The sequence below is a fragment of the Trichomycterus rosablanca genome, chromosome 25 (genome assembly GCF_030014385.1).
Source record: "Trichomycterus rosablanca isolate fTriRos1 chromosome 25, fTriRos1.hap1, whole genome shotgun sequence".
Taxonomy (NCBI): Eukaryota; Metazoa; Chordata; class Actinopteri; order Siluriformes; family Trichomycteridae; genus Trichomycterus; species Trichomycterus rosablanca.
The window spans coordinates 7,417,994-7,440,920 of record NC_086012.1 but is presented as its reverse complement, the minus strand read 5'-3'; the positions used below and the strand labels follow the sequence as shown (position 1 = coordinate 7,440,920).

Genomic DNA, 22,927 nt, shown 5'->3' with positions numbered 1-22,927 from the left:
TTACTTTGACAAATACTACCTAATAATACCTAAACAAAGGGTTCAGGGTGTTGACCTGGCCTCCACATTTCTCAGATCTTAACTGGTCAGTTATCTGGGAGATGTGCTGGACAAGTCCAACAAGTCCAATTCATTAAGGCCCCACCTCCCAACTTACTGGACTGGAATTTGTCAGACAAATACAGTATATCTAGAACCAGTTCATTCAATCATAGTCTGTTTTACCACTGCTTTATCGTGGTCTCGGTCATGGTGGGTCAGATTCATCGGGCGAAAGGCAGGAAACCATCACTGGGTGAACACATATTCACTCTTGAGGCAATTTTAGTAGCTCCAGTTGGATACGTACACAGAGAGAACATGCAAACTCCAAGAGCATGGGGTTCGAACCTAAGCTCTTATTGTTATGATGCAACATAATGCTTGTGTTAGTCTTACATTTTTTACATTTTTCTAATTTTTTAATAGTAATACATAAACATTTACCAAAAGAACCATTTATATTCAGTAACCCCTTCAACCTGGTCAGGGTCATGGTTGGTCTGAATCATAAGGGGCAAGAAGGTAAAACATACCAGACAGTGCAAGAGCCTAAACCATTGCAGGGTACAAAATACTAACCAATCTACTCACTCATTTCCACCTAGAGGTAATTTAAAATAGTGGATCTATCCTCTGACATGTTTTGGGAGATAGGAGAAAGCAAGTGGAAGAAGGGTTACACTTTGAGCCCAAGAAAACCACGCCCATAGTGAAATATGGAGTTAGAAGTATCATGCTGATTCTCTGCAAAGAATCACTACATGTCATTAAGGAAACCATGAACTGAATCTTACTGAAAATTTTAATTGGACATCTTCAAACATCAAGCCAAAACAACATACTTGTATGTCTAAAAATGAATCTTAAACCAGAATGCTCCAAAAATATAATTATTTTTTACTTTTTTTTATTTATTTTCCAACAATGGCTTTTAGAAACCCCATTTCTGGAAAAGTTGGACAGAATCTGTGATTTGTTACATCTCTTCAACATCTATTCAACTGTCAAACAAACAAAGTTATGTTTATGACAAAGACATACAGTAGGTCTTACTGTAAAATCATCTTCCATAACAAACTCATTTGAAGTTGTTATCTCTGACATAGCCAATAAATGTTCATCTGATAAAACTAGTATGTTTAAGCTGGTTACTGTTTATCGACCCCCTGGTCCTTACTCAGAATTTCTTCACGAATTTGCCGATTTTCTTTCTAAATTAGTCTTATCAACTAAAAAAGCTTTAATTGTTGGTGACTTTAATATTCATTATGAGGATGAGTGTAATCCACTCAAAATTGGGTTTGACTCTATTTTAGAATCTTTAGGCATTACCCAAAATGTAACGGGACCCACTCACCGCTGTAAACATACCTTAGATTTAATACTTACTTATGGTTTGAACATAGACAACCTGGTAATCACTCCCTACTAATATACAGTGGGGTCAAAAAGTATTTAGTCAGCCACTGATTGTGCAGGTTCTCCTACTTAGAAAGATGAGAGAGGTCTGTAATTTTCATCATAGGTACACTTCAACTATGAGAGACAAAATGAGAAAAAAGATGGTGGAAAATAAGTATTTGGTCAATAACAAACAAGCAAGATTTCTGCTCTCACAGACCTGTAACTTCTTCATTAAGAAGCTCTTCTGTCCTCCACTCGTTACCTGTATTAATGGCACCTGTTTGACCTTGTTATCTGTATAAAAGACACCTGTCCACGGCCTCAAACAGTCAAACTCCAAACTCAACCATGGCCAAGACCAAAGAGCTGTCAAAGGACACCAGGAAGAAAACTGTAGACCTGCACCAGGCTGGGAAGAGTGAATCTACAATAGGCAAGCAGGTTGGTGTGAATAAATCAACTGTGGGAACAATTGTAAGAAAATGGAAGACATATAAGACCATTGATAATCTCCCTTGGGGTCAAGATCTCATCCCGTGGGGTCAAAATGATCATGAGAACGGTGAGTAAAAATCCCAGAACTACACAAAGGGACCTGATGAATGACCTGCAGAGAGCTGGGACCAAAGTACCAAGGCTACCATCAGTAACACACTACGCCGAGAGGGACTCAAATCCTGCAGTGCCAGGCGTGTCCCCCTGCTTAAGCCAGTACATGTCCAGGCCCGTCTGAAGTTTGCCAGAGAGCTTATGGATGATCCAGAAGAGGATTGGGAGAATATCATGTGGTCAGATGAAACCAAAATGGAACTTTTTGGTAAAAACTCAACTCGTCGTGTTTGGAGGAAGAAGAATGCTAAAATGAAGAAGAATGAGTAAACACCATACCTACTGTGAAGCATGGGGGTGGAAACATCATGCTTTGGGGCTGTTTTTCTGCAAAGGGGACAGGACGACTGATCCGTGTTAAGGGAAGAATGAACGGGGCCATGTATCGTGAGATTTTAAGTCAAAACCTCCTTTCATCAGTGAGAGCATTGAAGATGGAACGTGGCTGGGTCTTCCAGCATGACAATGATCCCAAACACACCGCTCGGGCAACGAAGGAGTGGCTCCGTAAAAAGCATTTCAAGGTTCTGGAGTGGCCTAGCCAGTCTCCAGACCTCAACCCCAAATTTGTGGAGTCTGTGTTGCCCAGCGACAGCCCCAAAACATCACTGCTCTAGAGGAGATCTGCATGGAGGAATGGGCGAAAATACCAGCTACAGTGTGTGCAAACCTGGTGAAGACTTACAGGAAACGTTTGACCTCTGTCATTGCCAACAAAGGATATGTTACAAAGTATTGAGTTGAACTTTTGTTATTGACCAAATACTTATTTTCCACCATCATTTACAAATAAATTCTTTAAAAATCCTACAATGTGATTTCCTGGATTTTTTTTTCTCATTTTGTCTCTCATAGTTGAAGTGTACCTATGATGAAAACAGACCTCTCTCATCTTTCTAAGTAGGAGAACTTGCACAATCAGTGGCTGACTAAATACTTTTTGGCCCCACTGTATGAAGTGTCCCTATCCAATAATATACAGCAACCGCATCGTTTTAAATGTAAGCGCACTATTACATCTGCAACTGCAGCAGCGTTCATAAACTGCTGTTCATAGATTGCAAATGATACAGGTCTTACACCATCTACAATACATAATATTGTAAAGAGATTCAGGGAACTCAAAGAATTCTCAGTACAACACTAGAAACCATTGTTAAATATGTGTGATCTTTTAGCTCTCAGACAATACATTCTAAACCACCATGCTACTGTGATAAATACAGCCACATGAGCTAGGGAGTACTTCAGAAAACTGTTGTCAAGAAATGCAACATTATACTGAATTATGCAAGGACAAAGCCATAAATCAAACACTTGAGTTCTTTAGGGCGGAGTACATCACAGAAGGTCTGAAAGACACTGGAAACGTGCTGTAATTAGATACGTCTGTGTTTCTGTTACTTTTGTCAGTTAAAAAAGAAGCTCAAGAGAATGAACAAATCATAGATTCTAGTTTTTATCCCAATTTACTGTAATAACTGATTACTTTTCATGCTTTTTAATATACAGTGTCTTGTTCAAACATGAAACAATTGGTATTTATTCAGCAATTCCACACAGTGTTTAAGCAAAAAAAGTGTCAGTCTGCATTTACTGTGAGTTTTGACCCCTAACCATATGTTAAAGGGCTTAAAAGATTGTGATCAGTATGAGGTTTTGTAATAACCATAGCAAAATTGTGACAATAAACCTTCATATATTCTTATTTTTTAGGTATTTCCAGTTGCTTTGTGTCAAATACCTATTGCCCAACCCTATTTTTCTGTTTGGGGTGGTGTTTAGGCTGAGCGTATTTGACATTTTTCCATTAATACACCAAACAGCACTTTAGTTTGCTTTTTTACAGAATAGTAGGTGTGTGTTCAAGCAGAGCCACTTGAAAAATCGGGTTAAATATTGTACTGGTTCCCAGGACTTGGTGGCAGTCATTAATAAACCAGAAATCATTTCTTTTTAATTTTTAAATCTAATTACTGGCTATTTTAAGAACCGGAGAAAGGTTCCCACATTTCAAAACTGGCTTCCTGTGTGAATGGGAGCACAGTCAGGATGCTAATGAAGCTCAGGTGTTGTTGCTGATTGTTTCTTATTATAAAAAAGAGAAAATAATAAAACAATTATTTTGTTTCATAAATTAAATTAATGAAAGCCTGTTCTATTGTATGGTTGATTTTAATACCTCTGGTAATGATTTTTATGCTTATACTGTAAGCATACACTGATCAGCCATAACATTAAAACCACCACCTTGTTTCTACACTCACTGTCCATTTTATCAGCTCCACTTACCATATAGAAGCACTTTGTAGTTCTACAATTACTGACTGTAGTCCCATCTATTTCTCTACATACTTTTTTTAACTTTCACCCTGTTCTTCAATGGTCAGGACCACCACAGAGCAGGTATTATGTAAGTGGTGGATCATTCTCAGCACTGCAGTGACACTGACATGGTGGTGGTGTGTTAGTGTGTGTTGTGCTGGTATAAGTGGATCAGACACAGCAGTGCTGCTGGAGTTTTTAAATACAGTGTCCACTCACTGTCCACTCTATTAGACACTCCTACCTAGTTGGTCCACCTTGTAGATGTAAAGTCAGAGACGATCGCTCATCTATTGCTGCTGCTTGAGTTGGTCATCTTCTAGACCTTCATCAGTGGTCACAAGGCGCTGCCCACTGGGCGCTGTTGGCTGCATATATCTTTGGTTGGTGGACTATTCTCAGTCCAGCAGTGACATTGAGGTGTTTAAAAACTCCAGCAGCGCTGCTGTGTCCACTCATACCAGCACAACACACACTAACACACCACCACCATGTCATTGTCACTGCAGTGCTGAGAATGATCCACCACCTAAATAATACTTACTCTGTGGTGGTCCTGGGAGAGTCCTGACCATTGAAGAACAGGGTGAAAAGGGGCTAACAAAGCATGCAGATAAACAGATCCCCTCCAAGATGACAACTGCCTTGCTGAGGAAGCTGAAGGTAAAGGTGATGGACTAAACCCAATTGAGCACCTGTGGCGCATCCTCAAGTGGAAGGTGGAGGAGTTCAAGGTGTCTAACATCCACCAGCTCCGTGATGTCATCATGGAGGAGTGGAAGAGGATTCCAGTAGCAACCTGTGCAGCTCTGGTGAATTCCATGCCCAGGAGGGTTAAGGCAGTGCTGGATAATAATGGTGGTCACACAAAATATTGACACTTTGGGCACAATTTGGACATGTTCACTGTGGGGTGTACTCACTTATGTTGCCAGCTATTTAGACATTAATGGCTGTGTGTTGAGTTATTTTCAGAAGACAGTAAATCTACACTGCTATACAAGCTGAACACTGACTACTCTAAGTTATATCCAAGTTTTATTTCTACAGTGTTGTCCCATGAAAAGATATAAAATATTTGCAGAAATGTGAGGGGTGTACTCACTTTTGTGATACACTGTATATATATATATACAGTATATATTCATTATGTTACTATTCTGTTGACTGTTGTAAGTATTTCAATATTTAACTCCTTGTCTAGGGAGTCTTGAAATTTTAGCCAAATTCCTTCTTGACCTTATCAGTGGGATATAACGACCAAATGTGCATTAGCCTAAACTTGCTGTCCATCTTTAGTGACATTAAAACATGTCCAAATAAACTAACTAACTAAAGACTAATTAGATCAGTCAGTAGTGGTGATTAGAGTTCTCATTGAAATTAGTGAGCTATTTGACACAAACAAATGCTATCCACTTGGTTGTTAAATATTTATCTGGGCTTAGCAGTGCAGCTGTGATGCATGATGGTTGATTACATTGCATACAGGTCTTTTCATCCTCCTGGAGCAGTCAAGAAATAAGGTGCTGTATCAGGTAAACAGCGGTATCACGTATCTCCTGATCCTATTGGTTCCTTTTCTAATTCACCTGGCTGTTTTGGCTGGCTTGAATCAGACCGTGAGGGTGGAATGAAATGTCTGTCTACTCAGGAAAGCTGATATAGGGGGTAAAGAGAATTAAAGACAATATTAAAACACTCATCTTACAAACATCTAGATTTGTAGATTTGCGATTTTCCCGCTTGTTACACCAGGAACTCTAATTTGTGTATCTGTGTATGTTTTTTTATCAGTTTTTCCCTAATTTTTATGATACAGTGGTACCTTGTAACTCAACGTCCCCTAAACTCAAAGTCTTTGAAACTCAATGCCCTTTGTACCCTGAAGTTTGTACCCTTAAACTCAACGTGTGTGCGACTGCTGCTTTGCTCAGCGCTCGGCTTGAGCGGTGCTGTAAAACGTCATCAAAGTGTGAACATGAGACGAAACTGCATTTGTGTGGAATAACCGTCAAATTCACTCTGAAAGCTCCACATGTATCTATGTTTAGCTGGATTATCCTCACTGTTTCACTTTTAAACTTGTGTTACAGCTCAGGGTGCTGAGAAATTGTGAGAATCAGCTTTTCGTTAAAAAAAGCTTAATGTAACTTAATGTATTAAAAGAATGACATAGAAACACTAAACTTCTCTTAATTATTACTGCGCATAAGTTCTCTCCACTAATTACGAAGCATAAGGAAACAAAGAAGTAAAGATAAAGATTTTTTCAATTGTATTTCAGTGTTTTTATATTATATTTGTGTAATTTTCAGTGTATAAGTGTCAAAAACAACCCCTAAAATATATATGCAAGTCCACGAAAACATGGAACGCATTAACAGGTTTCCCATACATCCTTATGGGAAAAAATACCTTAAAACTCAATGCTTTTTAAACTTAATGCCACTCCCAGAACCAATTAACATTAAGTTTCAAAGTACCACTGTATTTAAAAAACAAAACAAAAACAAGGACATCAAACACCCAAATCCTTGTAAAAATGTAAGTCTTTTACATTACTGTTCACTAAATTGTAGCTTAGTTTATTTTGCAGAACTGCTTTACATTAAAACCGCATGTTTTGGAACTTTCCACAGGTGACGCTGTGATGATTGGGTATAAGATAAGCGTTAACAAAGGGCTCAGTTGTTTTCAAACATGGATGACCTTTACATTTGTGGCATTTAGCCACAAATGTAACATTAAAACCACCTGCTTGTTTCTACACTCACTGTCCATTTTATCAGCTCGACTTACCATATAGAAGCATTTTGTAGTTCTACAATTACTGACTGTAGTCCATCTATTTCTCTACATACTTTTTTAACCTGCTTTCACCCTGTTTTTCAATGGTCAGGACCCCCACAGAGTAAGTATTATTTGGGTGGTGGATGATTCTCAGCACTGCAGTGACACTGACATGGTGCTGGTGTGTTAGTGTGTGTTGTGCTGGTATGAGTGGATCAGACACAGCAGTGCTGCTGAAGTTTTTAAATACTGTGTCCACTCACTGTCCACTCTATTAGATGCTCCTACCTAGTTGGTCCACCTTGTAGATGTAAAATCAGAGACGATCACTCATCTATTGCTGCTGTTTGAGTTGGTCATATTCTCAAACCTTCATCAGTGGTCACAGGACGCTGCCCACAAGGTGCTGTTGGTTGGATTTTTTTTGGTTGGTGGACTATTCTCAGTCCAGCAGTGACAGTGAGGTGTTTAAAAACTCCATCAGCATTGCTGTGTCTTATCCACTCATACCAGCACATCACACACTAACACACCACCACCATGTCAGTGTCACTGCAGTGCTTATAGTGACCCACCACCCAAGTAATACCTACTCTGTGGTGGTCCTGTGAGAGTCCTGACCATTGAAGAACAGCATGAAAAGGGGGCTAATAAAGCTTACAGAGAAACAGATGGACTACAGTCAGTAATTAGTAAAGTACAAAGTGCTCCTATATGGTAAGTGGAGCTGATAAAATGGACAATGTGTGTAGAATGGCTGATCACAGATACATTATCCACTTGAAATGATCACAAAAGCTCTACAGGAACGTTTTCCTCCTACCGTTTATTAATTCACCAAGTACAGTGAAAATGGCATCATAATGTACAATGAATCATTCGCTGAATGTTTTTGTCGCTATTTCGCCTTATAAAACGATGCCCCTTTGTTTAAAAGTAGGTTTCATGCACGACAAACCATAATCAGTTTCTTAAGAATGGTACAAAAACAGATTTAATGTTTTAAAACACTATGTAATTTGCAGGTCGTAAACAGTGCGTTATTGTCTACAGTCCCAAAGAGGAAATTCCAGGTAATAAGAGCAGGAGGCGATTACATTAATGTGTGCAAATAAATCCCGAAACACATTCAGTAAGTCCCTTTGCCTTCGTTAAGAAAAAAAGACAAAAAAAAAATATGTCCATGCCTGATGATACATGATGTGTCAAATTCCACAAGATTTTTGCTGATGACTTGTAAGATGATAGAGTAGCATATATTAAAAATAACAAATATTTTGATGCAAAAATCTATAAAAAATAATGCACCATGAGTACCGCTGTATTCACATTACGTTTTCAATTGAGCTGGTCGTCTTTGACACGTCCCAAAAGTAGAGCAATAAATAGTTCAAAATTAACACTGATCCTCTATACTGAACATGAGCACAATGAAACACAGGTAAACAGGACAACGTTTGTGTATATGTAGTCTGATTACACAGGTCACAACCCTTGCCCCCTGTGTGTGTGCATGCACCACTGTAGCACCTCTTTCCAATTTGCACCATGCATGCAAGTGACAGTATGACAGAAGCAACTTTTTATGACACTTTTGAATATCTTCTGCTATATCAAACTGCTACTGTTTGTGTCAATTATATTGTGTTCTTAGTTGTGTGTGTGTAGTGTGTGTTTGCTGTCTTGGGTGAAAATGTAAAACAGTATAAGTATTAAGTCACAGAACTGTGCTGAATTATTCTGTAGTCTCTCAATACCGCTCAAGAAAAAACACCTTTTTGTTCAGCCCTGTCATGCTTATTAAATATGCGAACAACTTTAAAGATGCAGTACCAGCGTTCAGACAGCGTACTTTATTTTTTGTCTATTTTATTTATGCATTTTCTCCCATTTTAGCAGAGTCAGTTTGTCTTCCGCTGTTGGGGGAGCCCTGATTGCAGTCGAGGTGGGCGCGCAGCCCTTAGCTGAACCCTTTTAAACTTTGCATTCTGCACAGGCGCCTCTCTACCTGCTACTCAGGGTCCTTACACAGCGTTTTAAGACCCCACCCATACATACACATAGTCCGGTCATCCCGCCCTAGCAGGACCGTGTCTGCTGCAGGCACAGGCAATTATGCCCGCTAGATGGCGCCCAGCCGACCGGTGGCAATGCTGAGTTTCGAACCGAGGAGTTCAGAATCTCAGCGCTGGTGTGCTAGCGGAACATCCCGCTGCGCCACCTGAGCGCCCAGACAGCGTCCTTTAAGTATTAATGAACAAAACTATCCATTTCTTATTGACAGTTCCATTCATTCATTGTCTGTAGAGTCGTGGTGGGTACAATTCACCGGGCGAAAGGTAGGACAACACCCCAGACAGGTTGCCAGTCCATCTCAAGGCAAACACACACACATCATTCACACCTAGGGGCAATTTAGTATCTCCAGTTGGCTTGACTGCATGTCTTTGGACTGTGGGGAAAAAAACCCACACTGAAAGGATCTGGACTGCTACACATGGGAATCGAACTGAGGAACTTCTTGCTGTGAGGTGACAGTGCTACCCACCGCACCACTGTGCTGCCCATCAGCAGGAATTACACATTAAAACTGCAGCATGAAAAGCTTAATGCATTAATTTGTATGCTTTTCTCTCTTAAAAGCTAGACTTGCGAGTAATGTTTTTACCCATAATCAACCTTCATTGGTCGATAGTGACCCGTTAACCTACAAGCTTACAATGACTCTTTATATCGAACCTATTTCTGAGCTTCATGTCAAGAAGACTATATGCATAAGGGCATAAAACATGTTGCACAGTAACATGAACACCATGACCAGAACTACTGCAGCATTCAGAATGTAGATTTCTAACAAAGAATGTAAGTTGCTTGGAGTGTATTTCCAGAAAGAGCTGACTAAACATGCTAATTACAGAACAGAGATTCAGACAGTAGTGTAGTTAATATAACACAGCCTAATCTGTCTAATCGAACATCCGCAAAAACTACACATGTAGTTAAACATGCAGTTAAAAAAACCCAAACTGATGCAAAACGACTTTTTGGTTCATTTTTTTTAAGGTTATGTGTTAATTATTACCATCCCGAGCCTGGACATACTGCACCTTTTCTATTAAATGCACTACTGAAGACAGGCAGAAAGTGAAAAGAAATTTGCAGTGTTTAAATTTGGTTTATATGCCATTTAAATAATATGCTGTGTTTAAAAGCATACATTTAAATGTGGAAAATAAATTAAATAATGCCGTAGAGCCTAGAGATGGGGACTTGAGTCTGCGACTCGGACTCGTTTCAAATGACTCCGACTCGTGACTCGCAAAAAAGTCAGCAACGTTAGTTATGTGTGACAATTATATATATATATATATATATATATATATATATGATCCAACATCATTCTGATTGTGTCATTTTCCGCTCTCTAATAACGCTCCGGCCGTCTTAACCCGCAACGCACACAATGGCTAAATGTTCCAGCCAGCTTCCGGCATAGTGATGAAGCGTCGCTCCCTACTCCTTATTTTGAATTCGAATCTCACTTAAAATGGTGGAATATGTAGTGCACTTCACAGTAACAGTTAATGTGAATGGAACGCTCCTACAGAATTGGCACTAATGATTGAAAAAAACTTTCTGAACCAATCAGACCTTCTGATTTTAATTGTTAGTAAGAAATGTTGTTATTTGCATGTATTTAGTTTGCAGCGTCACACAGATGATGTGTCAATGAAACGCTTGATTGGCTTTCTAACGAGTTCGTGTTTTACTTCACAACCGGGAAAAGTTTGGAGGTTTTTAATTATAAGCACATTTACAAAATAATGGATTATATTCCTAATGGGACACACGGTTATAAATTTAATAGCATCTGGAAGAACATAAGCTAAGGTAAGCAGTGGTTTTGGATTTTTTGCTGTGTTTTGGATTTTGGCCACTGTGCCGTAATTTGCAATGAAAACAAAACATCAGTTTTAGCTTTTAACTGGAAAGTAAAGGCACTAAGTAAAACAGCAAAATACAGTCGCCAATCTGTTGTTTTTTATCTGAACTTGCATGTTATTTGTTTATTTCTACGCTACATTTCCAATATATGTAACTTGACTCAGACGCTACCCTAAGGACTCTAGCCTAAAGACTCGTGACTTGACCCGGACTCTAGCCTAAAGACTCGTGACTCGACTCGGACTCGTATTTTGTGACTTCACTGAACATCACTGGCACAGCCATAACGAATTTTTGTGCGTCCGCTGCCCACGTACAGATCGAGTAATCACATGTTAAAAGTATAAATCCCACATGCTCATAGGATTTCAATATAGTGCCACCTAGAGTACAGGAGTTTACGGAGGTCACGTTTTAGGTCTGGGTTAAGAGTTTACCCATGACATCCAAACACAATGCCCTTAATTCACTCCAAATTACCTTGGTTTTTTTTTTGGTTTTTTTGCATTAATGTGAATACAGCATAAAACGTCATGGAGGCAACTGTATTGGCACCAGACGTAAAAAATCATGCAGAAGTGGAAACAAATTTTAAAGTAGAACCAAGTCATAACATTCTGAAACATCTAAATCAAGTTGCATGTAAGGCAGGATAACCTTGAGTGAATCTTGGAACAATTTACAAGGGCCAGAGTTCATGGTGGGCCTAGGGAAACTGTCCACAAGTTGTTTTTACAAGCATTAATATATATGCAATCAAGCATGCTAGAGCTGACATGGGGTGCAGTGCATGAACCTCTCAAGGGGCCCAAATTTCTTACTGCCACCCATGGCCTTCGCCACAAAAATGGGCAAAATGTATACTACAGGCTATTAACAGGAAACGTCTACAGCTACACATTTCAAACCCATTCAGTGATGAGCGTTAATTAAAACTTAGCGAACTATAGGTATTAACATCGCACCATTCACTGGGTCTTGTGAGTTTTAAATGTTCGTGTTCTGTGTGTAAGCCTACGAAATCTAGCAGCAACTGGAATGCACTGTACGCTTGGAGCAGGTGCAGATCACGGACGCTCAATTCCGACTTGACGCGCACGTAGGCTACGCACGTAGGCTACAAGTTTAAATACAAGATCTTTTTAAGTTTTAGATACTATGCAACTACGACAACAAAGCTCAAGATGTGCTTCAGCCTCTGTTATGCTTATACGGCACGTTTTTGGAACAAGATGGTCGTGAAGAAGGCTAATCACAAGTCAGTCCTCTGTTGGCAAGGTGAAAAAATCATTAAAATGGAGCCACACGGGAAACCGTGGCAGCATCGATGACTTTCTGCACAGCGATGCTCTTTTTTTTTTTTAATAGATCTGCGTTTCTTTAGTTGAATGGCTGGCAAACGCAGAGATGAATCTCGCCGTCGCCACCTCTCGTCGTTTCCCCTTCTGTCACCTTTACGGCCGCATGTCGTGTCTCTCCAACTTCCTTTATGCACAGCTGACCACTGCTTCAAACAGGTGATTGTTTAAAAAAATAAATGTCTGCCGGGCATAAGGAACGTATTAGACACCCGGTGACGCTTTATCCGTCATCCCCTTCAGAACCTCATCTATTCGGTCGTCCTCGATGACCACTGTGAAAACACAACATTGAGAGTTTGCAAGGTGAGCACTGTATCCTCATACTTCCCCAAAACACAGCCCAACTTAATTCAAACCTGTGAAAGGTGCTTTTGTTGTAAAATTTTAAGAAAATTATATTGCATGTTTGCGCAGTTGGTAGAGTGGCCCTGTATGCTTACATCCATCCTAATGACCTCGGTCGGATACTTGCTAGAATCCAGCAGGTAGAGTGGCTGCAGCACTGCAACAATGGCCCTAAGGATCTAAGTCTGGGTTTCCCCCCACCACTCCAAAACATACTGCAACTGGATTGGCTACTTTAAGCTGCCCTTGAGGGTAAGTAAGTGAGTAAATGTGAGAGTGTGTGCTGCCCTGTGATGGAATGATGCGCTGTCCTGGGTGTTTTTCTGCTATGTATGCTCAGTTTCTAGGTGGCACCAGGCCCACTGCAACCCTGACTAGAAGGAAACGGTTGGTACAAATAAATGACTGAATCCTTTCTCACTTCAGACACCTTTCCACATAGTATAATCTATATTTGTGGCACCATTATAAATGATTAAATAATAATTAGGGCATTTAATATAGTTACATTTATTGCTTATTATACCTTTGTATTTTTCAAAATGAAAAACAATCGAGTCTGCACTGCGACACCAAACCTACATCCATATTCAGGTATTAAACATAAGTCCCATTTTGGCTCTTTTTAATAATTTAATACCAGAGCTTAAAAAGCTATATTTCGCCGCTCAGGTGGCGCAGCGGTAAAAACACACGCTGGAACCAGAGCTGGGATCTCGAATACATCGTATCGAATCTTAGCTCTGCCTGCCGGCTAAGGCTGAGTGGCCACATAAACAGCGATTGGCCTGTTGTTCAGATGGGCGGGACTAAGCCGGATGGGGTCTCTCTCCCATGACTGGTGCAATTACAACCTCTGCTGGCTGATTGATGGCGCCTGCACAGTAAGAATTTCATTGTACAGTGTAACTGCTGTGCTTCTGTGCACATGACAATAAAACTCTAGAATCTTGAATCACAGAGATGAGAAAAGAGTGCTCTCAAAGTGTGTCTCTCCGTACACAACGCTGGGCTGCACTGCACTCGTCAAAGTGTGGGTGATAAGATGCATATGCCATGCTGCCCACGTTTCGGAGGGGGCGTGGGTTAGCTTCGTTCTCCTCAATCAGAGCAGGGATCGGCATTGGTGGAGAGGAAGCATGACGCAATCGGGCAATTGGACGCGCTGAAAAGGGAGAAAAAAAAACCTACTCATTGTCATGCCCTGCGATGGACTGGCGCCCCGTCCAGGGCGCCCCCCCCCCCCCCCCCCCCCGCGCAACCCTAATTTAATAAGCGGTTAAGACAAGTTAAGTGAGTGAGTGAGTACTCATTGACATAGGGATTTTATAAAGTTCTAATGTTCAAAGTCTAAATTGTTCTAACTGCTAGTGTTCACCAAATATTTGTATTTTTTCCACCATTTCATAAGCTTCTCTCACAGCAAGGAACATAAATTGTCCTGCAGTGTGATATATAGCTGTCTTTCAGTTCCATTCTTTACTTGCAGTCTTTCTTTATCCCTCACTCAAGTAGAACTATCTAATAAAATAATAACATTCTGATGAAAATTCTGCTTCTTTTTAAAGCTAAATTATGCATGTAAAAAAACACAAGGATTGAATTAACTGTACTGTACCCTCATAAAAGCCATTTATTTACATTTGAAGTGACGTCACAACACATGACATGACGTCACACCACAGGCCATTTTCATTATAACACTTAACACAGTAATTGTTATTGTAGGAGTCTTGTGCATTAAAAAAAAACATAGTGGTAAAGTAAATACGTATAAATATGTATATAAATATAAAGTAAATACGTCGTTTGTATTATCGTCACCACAGAAGATTTTGCATGTTTACATTACAATAAAAAACGAAATAAAACGTTATTTTCCGTCTAAAAGTAAAATCGTTACACAAAACATTACTAAGACAAGTTTTTAGTAGAAAAAACACATCTTAGTAAATATTTTAATTTAATTAAAGTAAATTCAGGAGTCATGTCACACACCCACCCAGCAAGAAAAGAATTTACCTCAGAAAAATTAGCGTAGCAACAGAAACTAGCAGGTGCAAAACTCAGTGTAAATGCAGACAAATATGTATTTATTATTTTTATGTAGTATTACACACACAATTATGTCATTTGTCCCAATTTTTTGTCGTTTTTTCACTAATGAATGTGTGTGTGGTCATTTTCTTAAATCTTTTACATTACTGTTGCAAAATAGTCAAATGTGACGACGTTTCTACTGTTTCTTTAGTGCTTACTAGTAATAATAATAATAATAATAATATTAGGTCGGTTTTTTATCACTAGAATAAAATAATACACAGTTTGTATTGTTGTGCTTTGTATTGTTGTTGTTTTTTAATTAAAAATGTCGTCAATTGTAATAAACACTGCGACTGTGCGGAATACCGTTACCTAAAGTTCTAAACTACGTCGTCTAGCAACTAGTCCAGACACGCATGTTTAGCCATAATAAAAACAGTTCCGGTCCTAAAATCTGATTGGCTGAGCCGCGTTCAAAGCCGTTGTAAAATCCCCGATATACGCGCACCTATGACCACCTCACATCATTCCATATTAATACGCCACGAAAAAGATAAAGTACCAACTTGGTTGAACACTATTTTAAGTCATGTACTATACATGGAAATGTCCAGATTAATATAAACAGTAATCCTAATCATTGAGCGGGTGTTTAGTCCAAGAAATAGTATAATAGTGTTTGTGGAGGAATGTTTATTGTGAATGTTATGTTCGCCCTCATGTTGCCTAACAACACTGTTAACGGACTACCTGATTTCGCGGAAGAATGCTCTTTGTAAGTGTTTTTGTAAATAAAAACATTTATAAATTAAACATTGTTGTATTTTATTATATTTTATGTTGACCGCCGTTTTATAAAAGCAATAAGCCACGAGAGATCGTGCGTTACTGATATGATTTTATTACGGAAAAGACGTTTTAGGCAAAACATCCTTCCCCGTGATAAAATCGCAGTAACGCACGGTCTCTCGTGGCTTATTGCTTTAATAACCACCAAACCCCTTCCAGTCCAGTCTCACCTCGTTTTGCTCTGCCAATCTGGCCGAGTTTCGGGGGTCTTTTTGCCTGCGCAGCCCCGAAAAACGAGCTGGTATCCTGCAGCCCGCAGCTGAAGGACATCTGGCTGACGTCGTTGTCACCTCCGTAGCCGCTCATCTTGCTCTCGCTGTACGGCAGAACCTCGGACATGATGGCGCGGAGAGAAGGTAAAAGATCTGACTGACAAGGCTGAGAATAGATGGAAGAGCGATCCCGGCTCAGGTGATCACACCGAAGTCCTCTGGGTATCTGAAGTGAAAAGAAAGTGCGCGAAAAGTACAGTCAAGTGCAGTGACGTAGCGTCAGAACTGGTCAGGATCGACTGAATCGAGCAGCAGCTGGAGGGAAAGTGGCGCTGCGGTGGATCGGTGTGTTTGTGTAGATCTGCTGGAGGATGGGGGAGATCCCGCGATCATAAAGGAAACCCTGACGGAACTGTGCAGTCAATCGGTCCCGTTTTGACCGTGTGAGAGAGAAAGAGCGACACCATTAGGCGAAGTTTGAAATTACAGCAAGCGACTAGTCATTCATTCATTCGTCCATTCATTCATTTATCCATTCATCCTAGGCCAGTGAGGAGAACGCAGCAGTGGGGTGATGTGGCACTGTTTAGATTGGTTGAAAACCAGGCGAGCAGCTGCATTTTGAATGAGTTGCAAGGGTTTAATAGCAGACATGGGAGCCCCTGCCAGGAAGGACTTGCAGTAGTCCAGCTGTGAGATTACAACTGATTAGACAAGAATCTGAGTGACTTTCATAGTGATCTTTTTGATGTATACATTTATATATATATATATTGTTTGTTTATGCCTTTTCTCCCCCTTTTCTTCCTTTTTTAGTGCGTCCAATTGCCCGTCATGCTTCCTCTTCACCAATGCCGATCCCTGCTCTGATTGAGGAGAACGAAGTTAACCCACGCCCCCTCCGACACGTGGGCAGCATGCCATATGCATTTGATTTATACAGACATCCCAAGCCCGCAAGTCAGATAAAATCTCCCGGAATCTAGAACGAGCGGCCAAGAACGCACACACACGCAGGCGACACAGACTTTTTTCCCCGACCGCGTATTAAATCCGTTATCTGATATACAATTTAGCGCACTGTGTAGGGAACATAAATCAATTGTCTAATATACTGTCTAGTGCACTATGTAGGGAACATAAATAGAATAGAATAGAATAGAATCTTTATTGTCACTATACACAAGTACAATGAAATTTCGAAATTTCATTTCATAAATCCGTTATTTAATATACAATTTAGTGCACTATGTAGGGAACATAATTAATTATGTAATACACTATCTAGTGCACTATGTAAGGAACACAAATCATCATCTAGTTATACTTTCTAGTGCACTATGTAGGGAACATAAACCAATTGTCTAATTCACTATCTAGTGCACTACGTAGGGAACATAAATTAATATCTAAAATACTATCTAGTGCACTATGTAGGGAACATAAATCCGTTATCTGATATACAATTTAGTGCACTATGTAGGAAACCTAAATCCGTTAACTAATACGCTACCTAAAGCATTATGTAAGAAATATAAGTCTATTATCTAGTACACTATCTAGTGCACTAAGTAAGGAACATAAATTATTTTCTAATATACAATCTAGTGCACTATGTAGGGAAAATAAATCTATTATCTAGTATGTAGTACACATTAATGTGTTCGTGACGCGAACAGTTAGCTTAGTAGCTCAGTTAGCAGCTCCTAAAAGTTCTGTTATCACCCATATCCTTTGGTGTGTGCGAGAGGTTTTTTAGCTTTTTTTGTTTGTTTTTTGGGCTTGGTCGAGGGGTCGAGGTCCGGGTCCGGGGGTACCTCCCTGAAATTAGTTTTTGCAACTTGGGATGTCTGTGTATACATTACCTAGAATACAAGATCCTCTGAACTAGATTCATTCAATTTCAAACTAACCTACAAAATATCTTTATATACATTGGGCATTCCTCTTTCTATGATGCCCAATCAACATAAAGAGGTGTCAACTTGAAACCCAAAACAAAACCACCCAAATCATGTAGTTCCAGAGACAGGGGCATGGCACATACACGTGAAACGTAAGTTCCAGGAGCACAGAGAGGCTGGATTTGTGACAGTAACCATATTGTCGTTCATCAGTTAGACTATTCAATACAACAGTGTACAGTCTGAAACAAGGGGAAAAGTCTGGTTCCACTATAATAAGACTTCAATACCATGCACCTTTAAGCAAAAATTCAGGTTTCTCCAAGCCCTAGTAAACTAATAATAGCCTCTCAGTATTATATACACCGATCAGCCATAACATTAAAACCTACTTGTTTTTACACTTACTGTCCATGTTATCAGCTCCACTTACCATATAAAAGCACTTTGTAGTTCTAGAATTACTGACTGTAGTCCATCTGTTTCTCTGCATGCTTTGTTAGCCCCCTTTCATGCTGTTCTTCAATGGTCAGGACTCTCTACAGAGCAGGTATTATTTAGGTGGTGGATCATTGCAGTGCACTGCAGTGACACTGACATGGTGGTGGTGTGTTAATTTGTGTTGTGCTGGTATGAGTGGATCAGACACAGCAATGCTGATGGGGTTTTTAAAAACCTCACTGTCACTGCTGGACGGAGAATAGTCCACCAACCAAAAATATATCCAGCAAACAGTGCCCTGTGGGCAGTGCCCTGTGACCTCTGATGAAGGTCTAGAAGATGACCAACTCAAAGAGCAACAATAGATGAGCGATCGTCTCTGCCTTTACATCTACAAGGTGGAGCAACTAGGTAGGAGTGTCTAATAGTGGGCAGTGAGTGGACACAGTATTTAAAAACTCCAGCAGCGCTGCTGTGTCTGATCCACTCATACCAGCACAACACACACTAACACCACCACCATGTCAGTGTCACTGCAGTGCTGAGAATGATCCACCACCTAAATAATACCCACTCCTGACCATTGAAGAACAGGGTGAAAGCTAAAAAAAAAAAAGCATGCAGAGAAACAGATGGACTACAGTCAGTAATTGTAGAACTACAAAGTGCTTCTGTATGGTCAGTGGAGCTGATAAAATGGACAGTGAGTGTAAAAACAAGGAGGTGGTTTTAATGTTATGGCTGATCAGTGTACATCATAGACAGCAATTTGAGCTTTTCAACTGTTGTACTCCACAAAGTTGTTACATTTTTAGCCTAGTCACAGTAGCTTAATAAAAGTATGAAATTGATAAAGTATAAGAGTATGTTTTTCAAGAGTAAAAGGTGAGTTGTTGCCAGGCTAGAAATAGCCATCTGGAGAACTGGACGATTTCCTAATGGCCTGGCATTTGGCCTGGAATGGTCTCGTCTGAAGAAAAATGCATGTCGAGTTAGGTTAAATGTGGGTGGAAACAAATTCAGCTTGAAACGTACAAGCCAATTTAACACCTTGTAAATGCAGATTGCAAAGCAGTGGTTGCGAATGAAGCTAGCTGTGTCCCAAAGCACAACAGTAATGATATACGGTATTTACATACTAGTGTATGAGATGTGGTTTACGATGTTTTACGATGGGATGTGCTTGTAAACATATTTTAAAAATTTGGGATATTATGCTGGTTAAATTTTCTGCTAAATGCTGAAAATGTAAATGTAAAAATGTAAATGATGACATGATGGCCGGAAAATAGCCACTTAGCGGTGAAAAAACACACACGCTGGAACCAGAGCTGGGATCTCGAATACATCGTATCGAATCTCAGCTCTGCCTTGCCCGCTGAGGCTGAGCGGCCACATGAACAACGATTGGCCTGTTGTTCAGATGGGCGGGACTAAACCGGATAGGGTCTCTCTCTCTCTCTCTCTCATGACTGGTGCAATTACGACCTCTGCTGGCTGATTGATGGCGCCTGCACAGAGATGAGAAAAGAGTGCTCTTAGGGTGTGTCCCTCCATACATGCAGCTAAGCTGCACTGCACTCGTCAAATTGTACATTTACATTTACATTTTTGGCATTTAGCAGACGCCTTTATCCAAAGCGACTTACATTACAGTTACAGTCTGGGCAATTGAGGGTTGAGGGCCTTGCTCAAGGGCCCAGCAGCAGCGACCTGGCAGTGGTGGGGCTTAAACCAGTGACCTTCTGGTTACTAGTCCAGTACCTTAACCACTAGGCTATGGCTTGCATGTAGGTGATATGATGCATACGGCATGCTGCCCACGTGTCGGAGGGGGCGTGGGTTAGCTTCGTTCTCCTCAATCAGAGCGGGGATCGGCATTGGTGGAGAGGAAGCATGATGCAATGGGGCAATTGGACGCGCTAAAAGGGGGAGAAAAAGGGGAGAAAATGCATAAAGAAAATATATATTAAAAAAACCTCATAAGGCAGATTACTTAGACGCACTACTTAGACTATAGCAATTATGGCGATTCCATCACTGAAGTTTTCACTTACTAAGCTAACACAGTTAGCTTCAGGCCATTCAAATCAATATATTTGTAATTTGTTGTGAGAAGCTGTTCTGCACTGAATGCTGGGATTGCCTTCTCCGCTAGGGAAGCATCGGATGCTCTTTAATTATTCAGCCAGATTATCGTGTAGAATTAAGGCACTTCATTAGGCAGCATTTTAAGGTATCTCAGAACTGAGACAGTCTTCTTTTTGGGAGTGCGCTCATGGTGATGTAAAATGCGTCTATATAGAGAGCTCACTAGGTTTTCAGACAGACCCTAAGATTGACACTTTAGATTTATTTGGAGTTAAACACTGAGTTGTCAACCAGTGTACCTTTAAAAAATTAAACTGAACTGTATAACTATTCCTAAAACACTCATTTTGGGTTAAAAGTTGTAATTATTTGTGAAGGCAACAAGTAATAATTGAACGTATAATACCAGAGAAAAGTAAAATAGTAAACCACAAGCTGCCAGTACAGATTAAATACAGTATGGTATAGATTTTACATATCTCACTACAAGATTGCATTACCATTTACTGTCCATAATATTGTTAAAAGATTTAGGTAATCCAGATAAATCCCTGTCCATGCAGGGTGAGGTCGGAAACCATTGTTGAATATGTGTGACTTTGGGACCTCAGACAGCACTGCATCAAATACCGTCATGCTATTGTGATAAATATAGTCACACAGGACTCGGGAGTACTTCATAAAACTATTGTAACTTAACACAATCTGCCATTAGGGTAAAATCTCATTCTGGGATGTCAGTGGTTAGTTCAGTAAGACAATGCCAGGCTTTGCTTAAAACAGTGTGGCATTGTAGACAAAATTGCCAAACAGATCTAAATCTAATCTGATCAAAAATTCTAAATTTGTTCGTATTTACAAAATGCAAAGAAGTAGATCAGCCAAAGGTCATTAAAAGTCATTTCCTTTTCAGTTAAATAAAGGTTCAGGTGAATTAACAAATCACAGATTCCTGTTTTTAGTGCGTGCCAGGCTGTTTCTAATATATTATTTAAAATTAGCCTCTGGTTTGAATGAAGGTGGCAGAAGATGGACTGGCTGCTTTGAATTTGACTTAGATAAGTAAGTAAATGATTGTGAGTGTGAGTGTTTGGGTGTGTAATTGCCCTGTGATAGATGTCTTGCATCTGTATTTCTTGGTGGTGCTTGGCTGCACTGAAGAAAACAAAAGGAAGTGTGGGTGCAACATAGTGCTATACACCTAGAAAACTGGGTTTATAACTCTCCTCTAGTCACTCTGTGTGAGGAGTTTGTCATGTTTTCGTGTGTCTCACCCAAAAAAGGAAATGCAATAGATGAGCTGGCATCTCTAGATCCTCTAGATACCCCAAGTTGTAGGTGATTGAGTGAATATATCAAGGCTGTAATCACAGTATACATGAGGGGTACATGTGATAGTCTCAGCTCTCCTCGGTGGCTGCCCATATTTAGATATGCCCAAAATGCCTCCCCCCATAAAAAATGAATAAATATATTTCACTCTCTAGCTTTAATGTAATCTGTCAGTGTTCTCATCAGTTCTTTGTATAGAAGGAACGTTTTAGAATGGCAGGAACCCCTATTTCAAACTATGGCTATGACCTTGGAATATATGAATGTGTGTTGCCCCCTGTTGAGAGTAATTCTTACATTTTAGATTGAAATAATTGTGCACATGCTTTACCCACAGATCTGATTAAATAAACGCCAGCTGTTTAAATATGCAACATCTGGTTGATGCTGCTAATGGTGTGTGGGTTTTTTCGCCATTCTGAGTAATAGAGCGAAAATGCTGACTCACACTTAGCAGAAAATCTCGTTTGCAGCAGAAATGCATAAAACACCAGCAGCACATTGCAGTTTCCTGAAAGAGAGTGTGCAACGCATGATAATAAGCGTAGATAACATCTCTTCATTTAGAGATCCGGGCCTGTGAAGCTCCACAAGCAACAAGAACCGGATTCAGTAGTATCGTTTAGCTCACTTAAACCTTAAAGTATAAAAAATAAAACATTAGAATAAAACTACTGAACGCTACAGAATACAACTCATTAATATAATAAAAATATGCAAGCTAAGCAAATAATTTGCTGCAATGTTATTATGATTTAAGGTCACAGACATTAGGCAGTAGTATTTGGTCTTCCACTTATATTTCCTACTAAAAATCAGTTCAGATCCCACAATGGTGCAGCTTGTAAAATGGGTGCCATAAAATACAAATAATTTAGTTCTTTCACCATCTACCTTATACACTGCCTGGCCAAACAAAGGTCACACACTCTAATATTTCGTTGGACCGCCTTTAGCTTTGATTACGGCACGTATTCGCTGTGGCATCGTTTCCATCGTCACAACATTTATTGCCGTTTTTGCCGATTAGCCTCACTGACAAGTGGTTTTCTTAAGGCTACACAGCTGTTTAGTCCCAATCCCTTGAGTTCCCTACGCATTGTGCGTGTGGAAATGCTCTTACTTTCACTATTAAACATATCCCTAAGTTCTACTGTAGTTTTTCTACGATTTGATTCCACCAAACGTTTAAGTGATCACCGATCACCATCATTCAAGATTTTTTTCCGAC

The 22,927-nt window shown here is 39.9% G+C and overlaps 1 protein-coding gene across 1 annotated transcript; it reads right to left on the bottom strand.

The window, feature by feature from the left end:
• Positions 1–10,847: 10,847 nt before the first annotated feature.
• camk2n1a (calcium/calmodulin-dependent protein kinase II inhibitor 1a) lies at positions 10,848–16,356 on the bottom strand. Its single transcript, XM_062987686.1, has 2 exons — positions 15,887–16,356; positions 10,848–12,751 (listed from the first exon to the last, which is right to left on the bottom strand). The coding sequence occupies exons 1-2, from the start codon at positions 16,053–16,055 to the stop codon at positions 12,681–12,683; spliced, it is 240 nt and encodes a 79-aa protein (XP_062843756.1). The 5' UTR covers positions 16,056–16,356; the 3' UTR covers positions 10,848–12,680.
• Positions 16,357–22,927: the final 6,571 nt, after the last annotated feature.

Coding starts and splice junctions, on each gene's coding strand:
- camk2n1a (XM_062987686.1), bottom strand. CDS start 16,055: ATGTCCGAGGTTCTGCCGTACAGCGAGAGCAAGATGAGCGGCTACGGA. Junction 12,752..15,886: donor GATTGGCAGAGCAAAACGAG/GTGAGACTGGAC, acceptor GTGTTTTCACAG/TGGTCATCGAGGACGACCGA.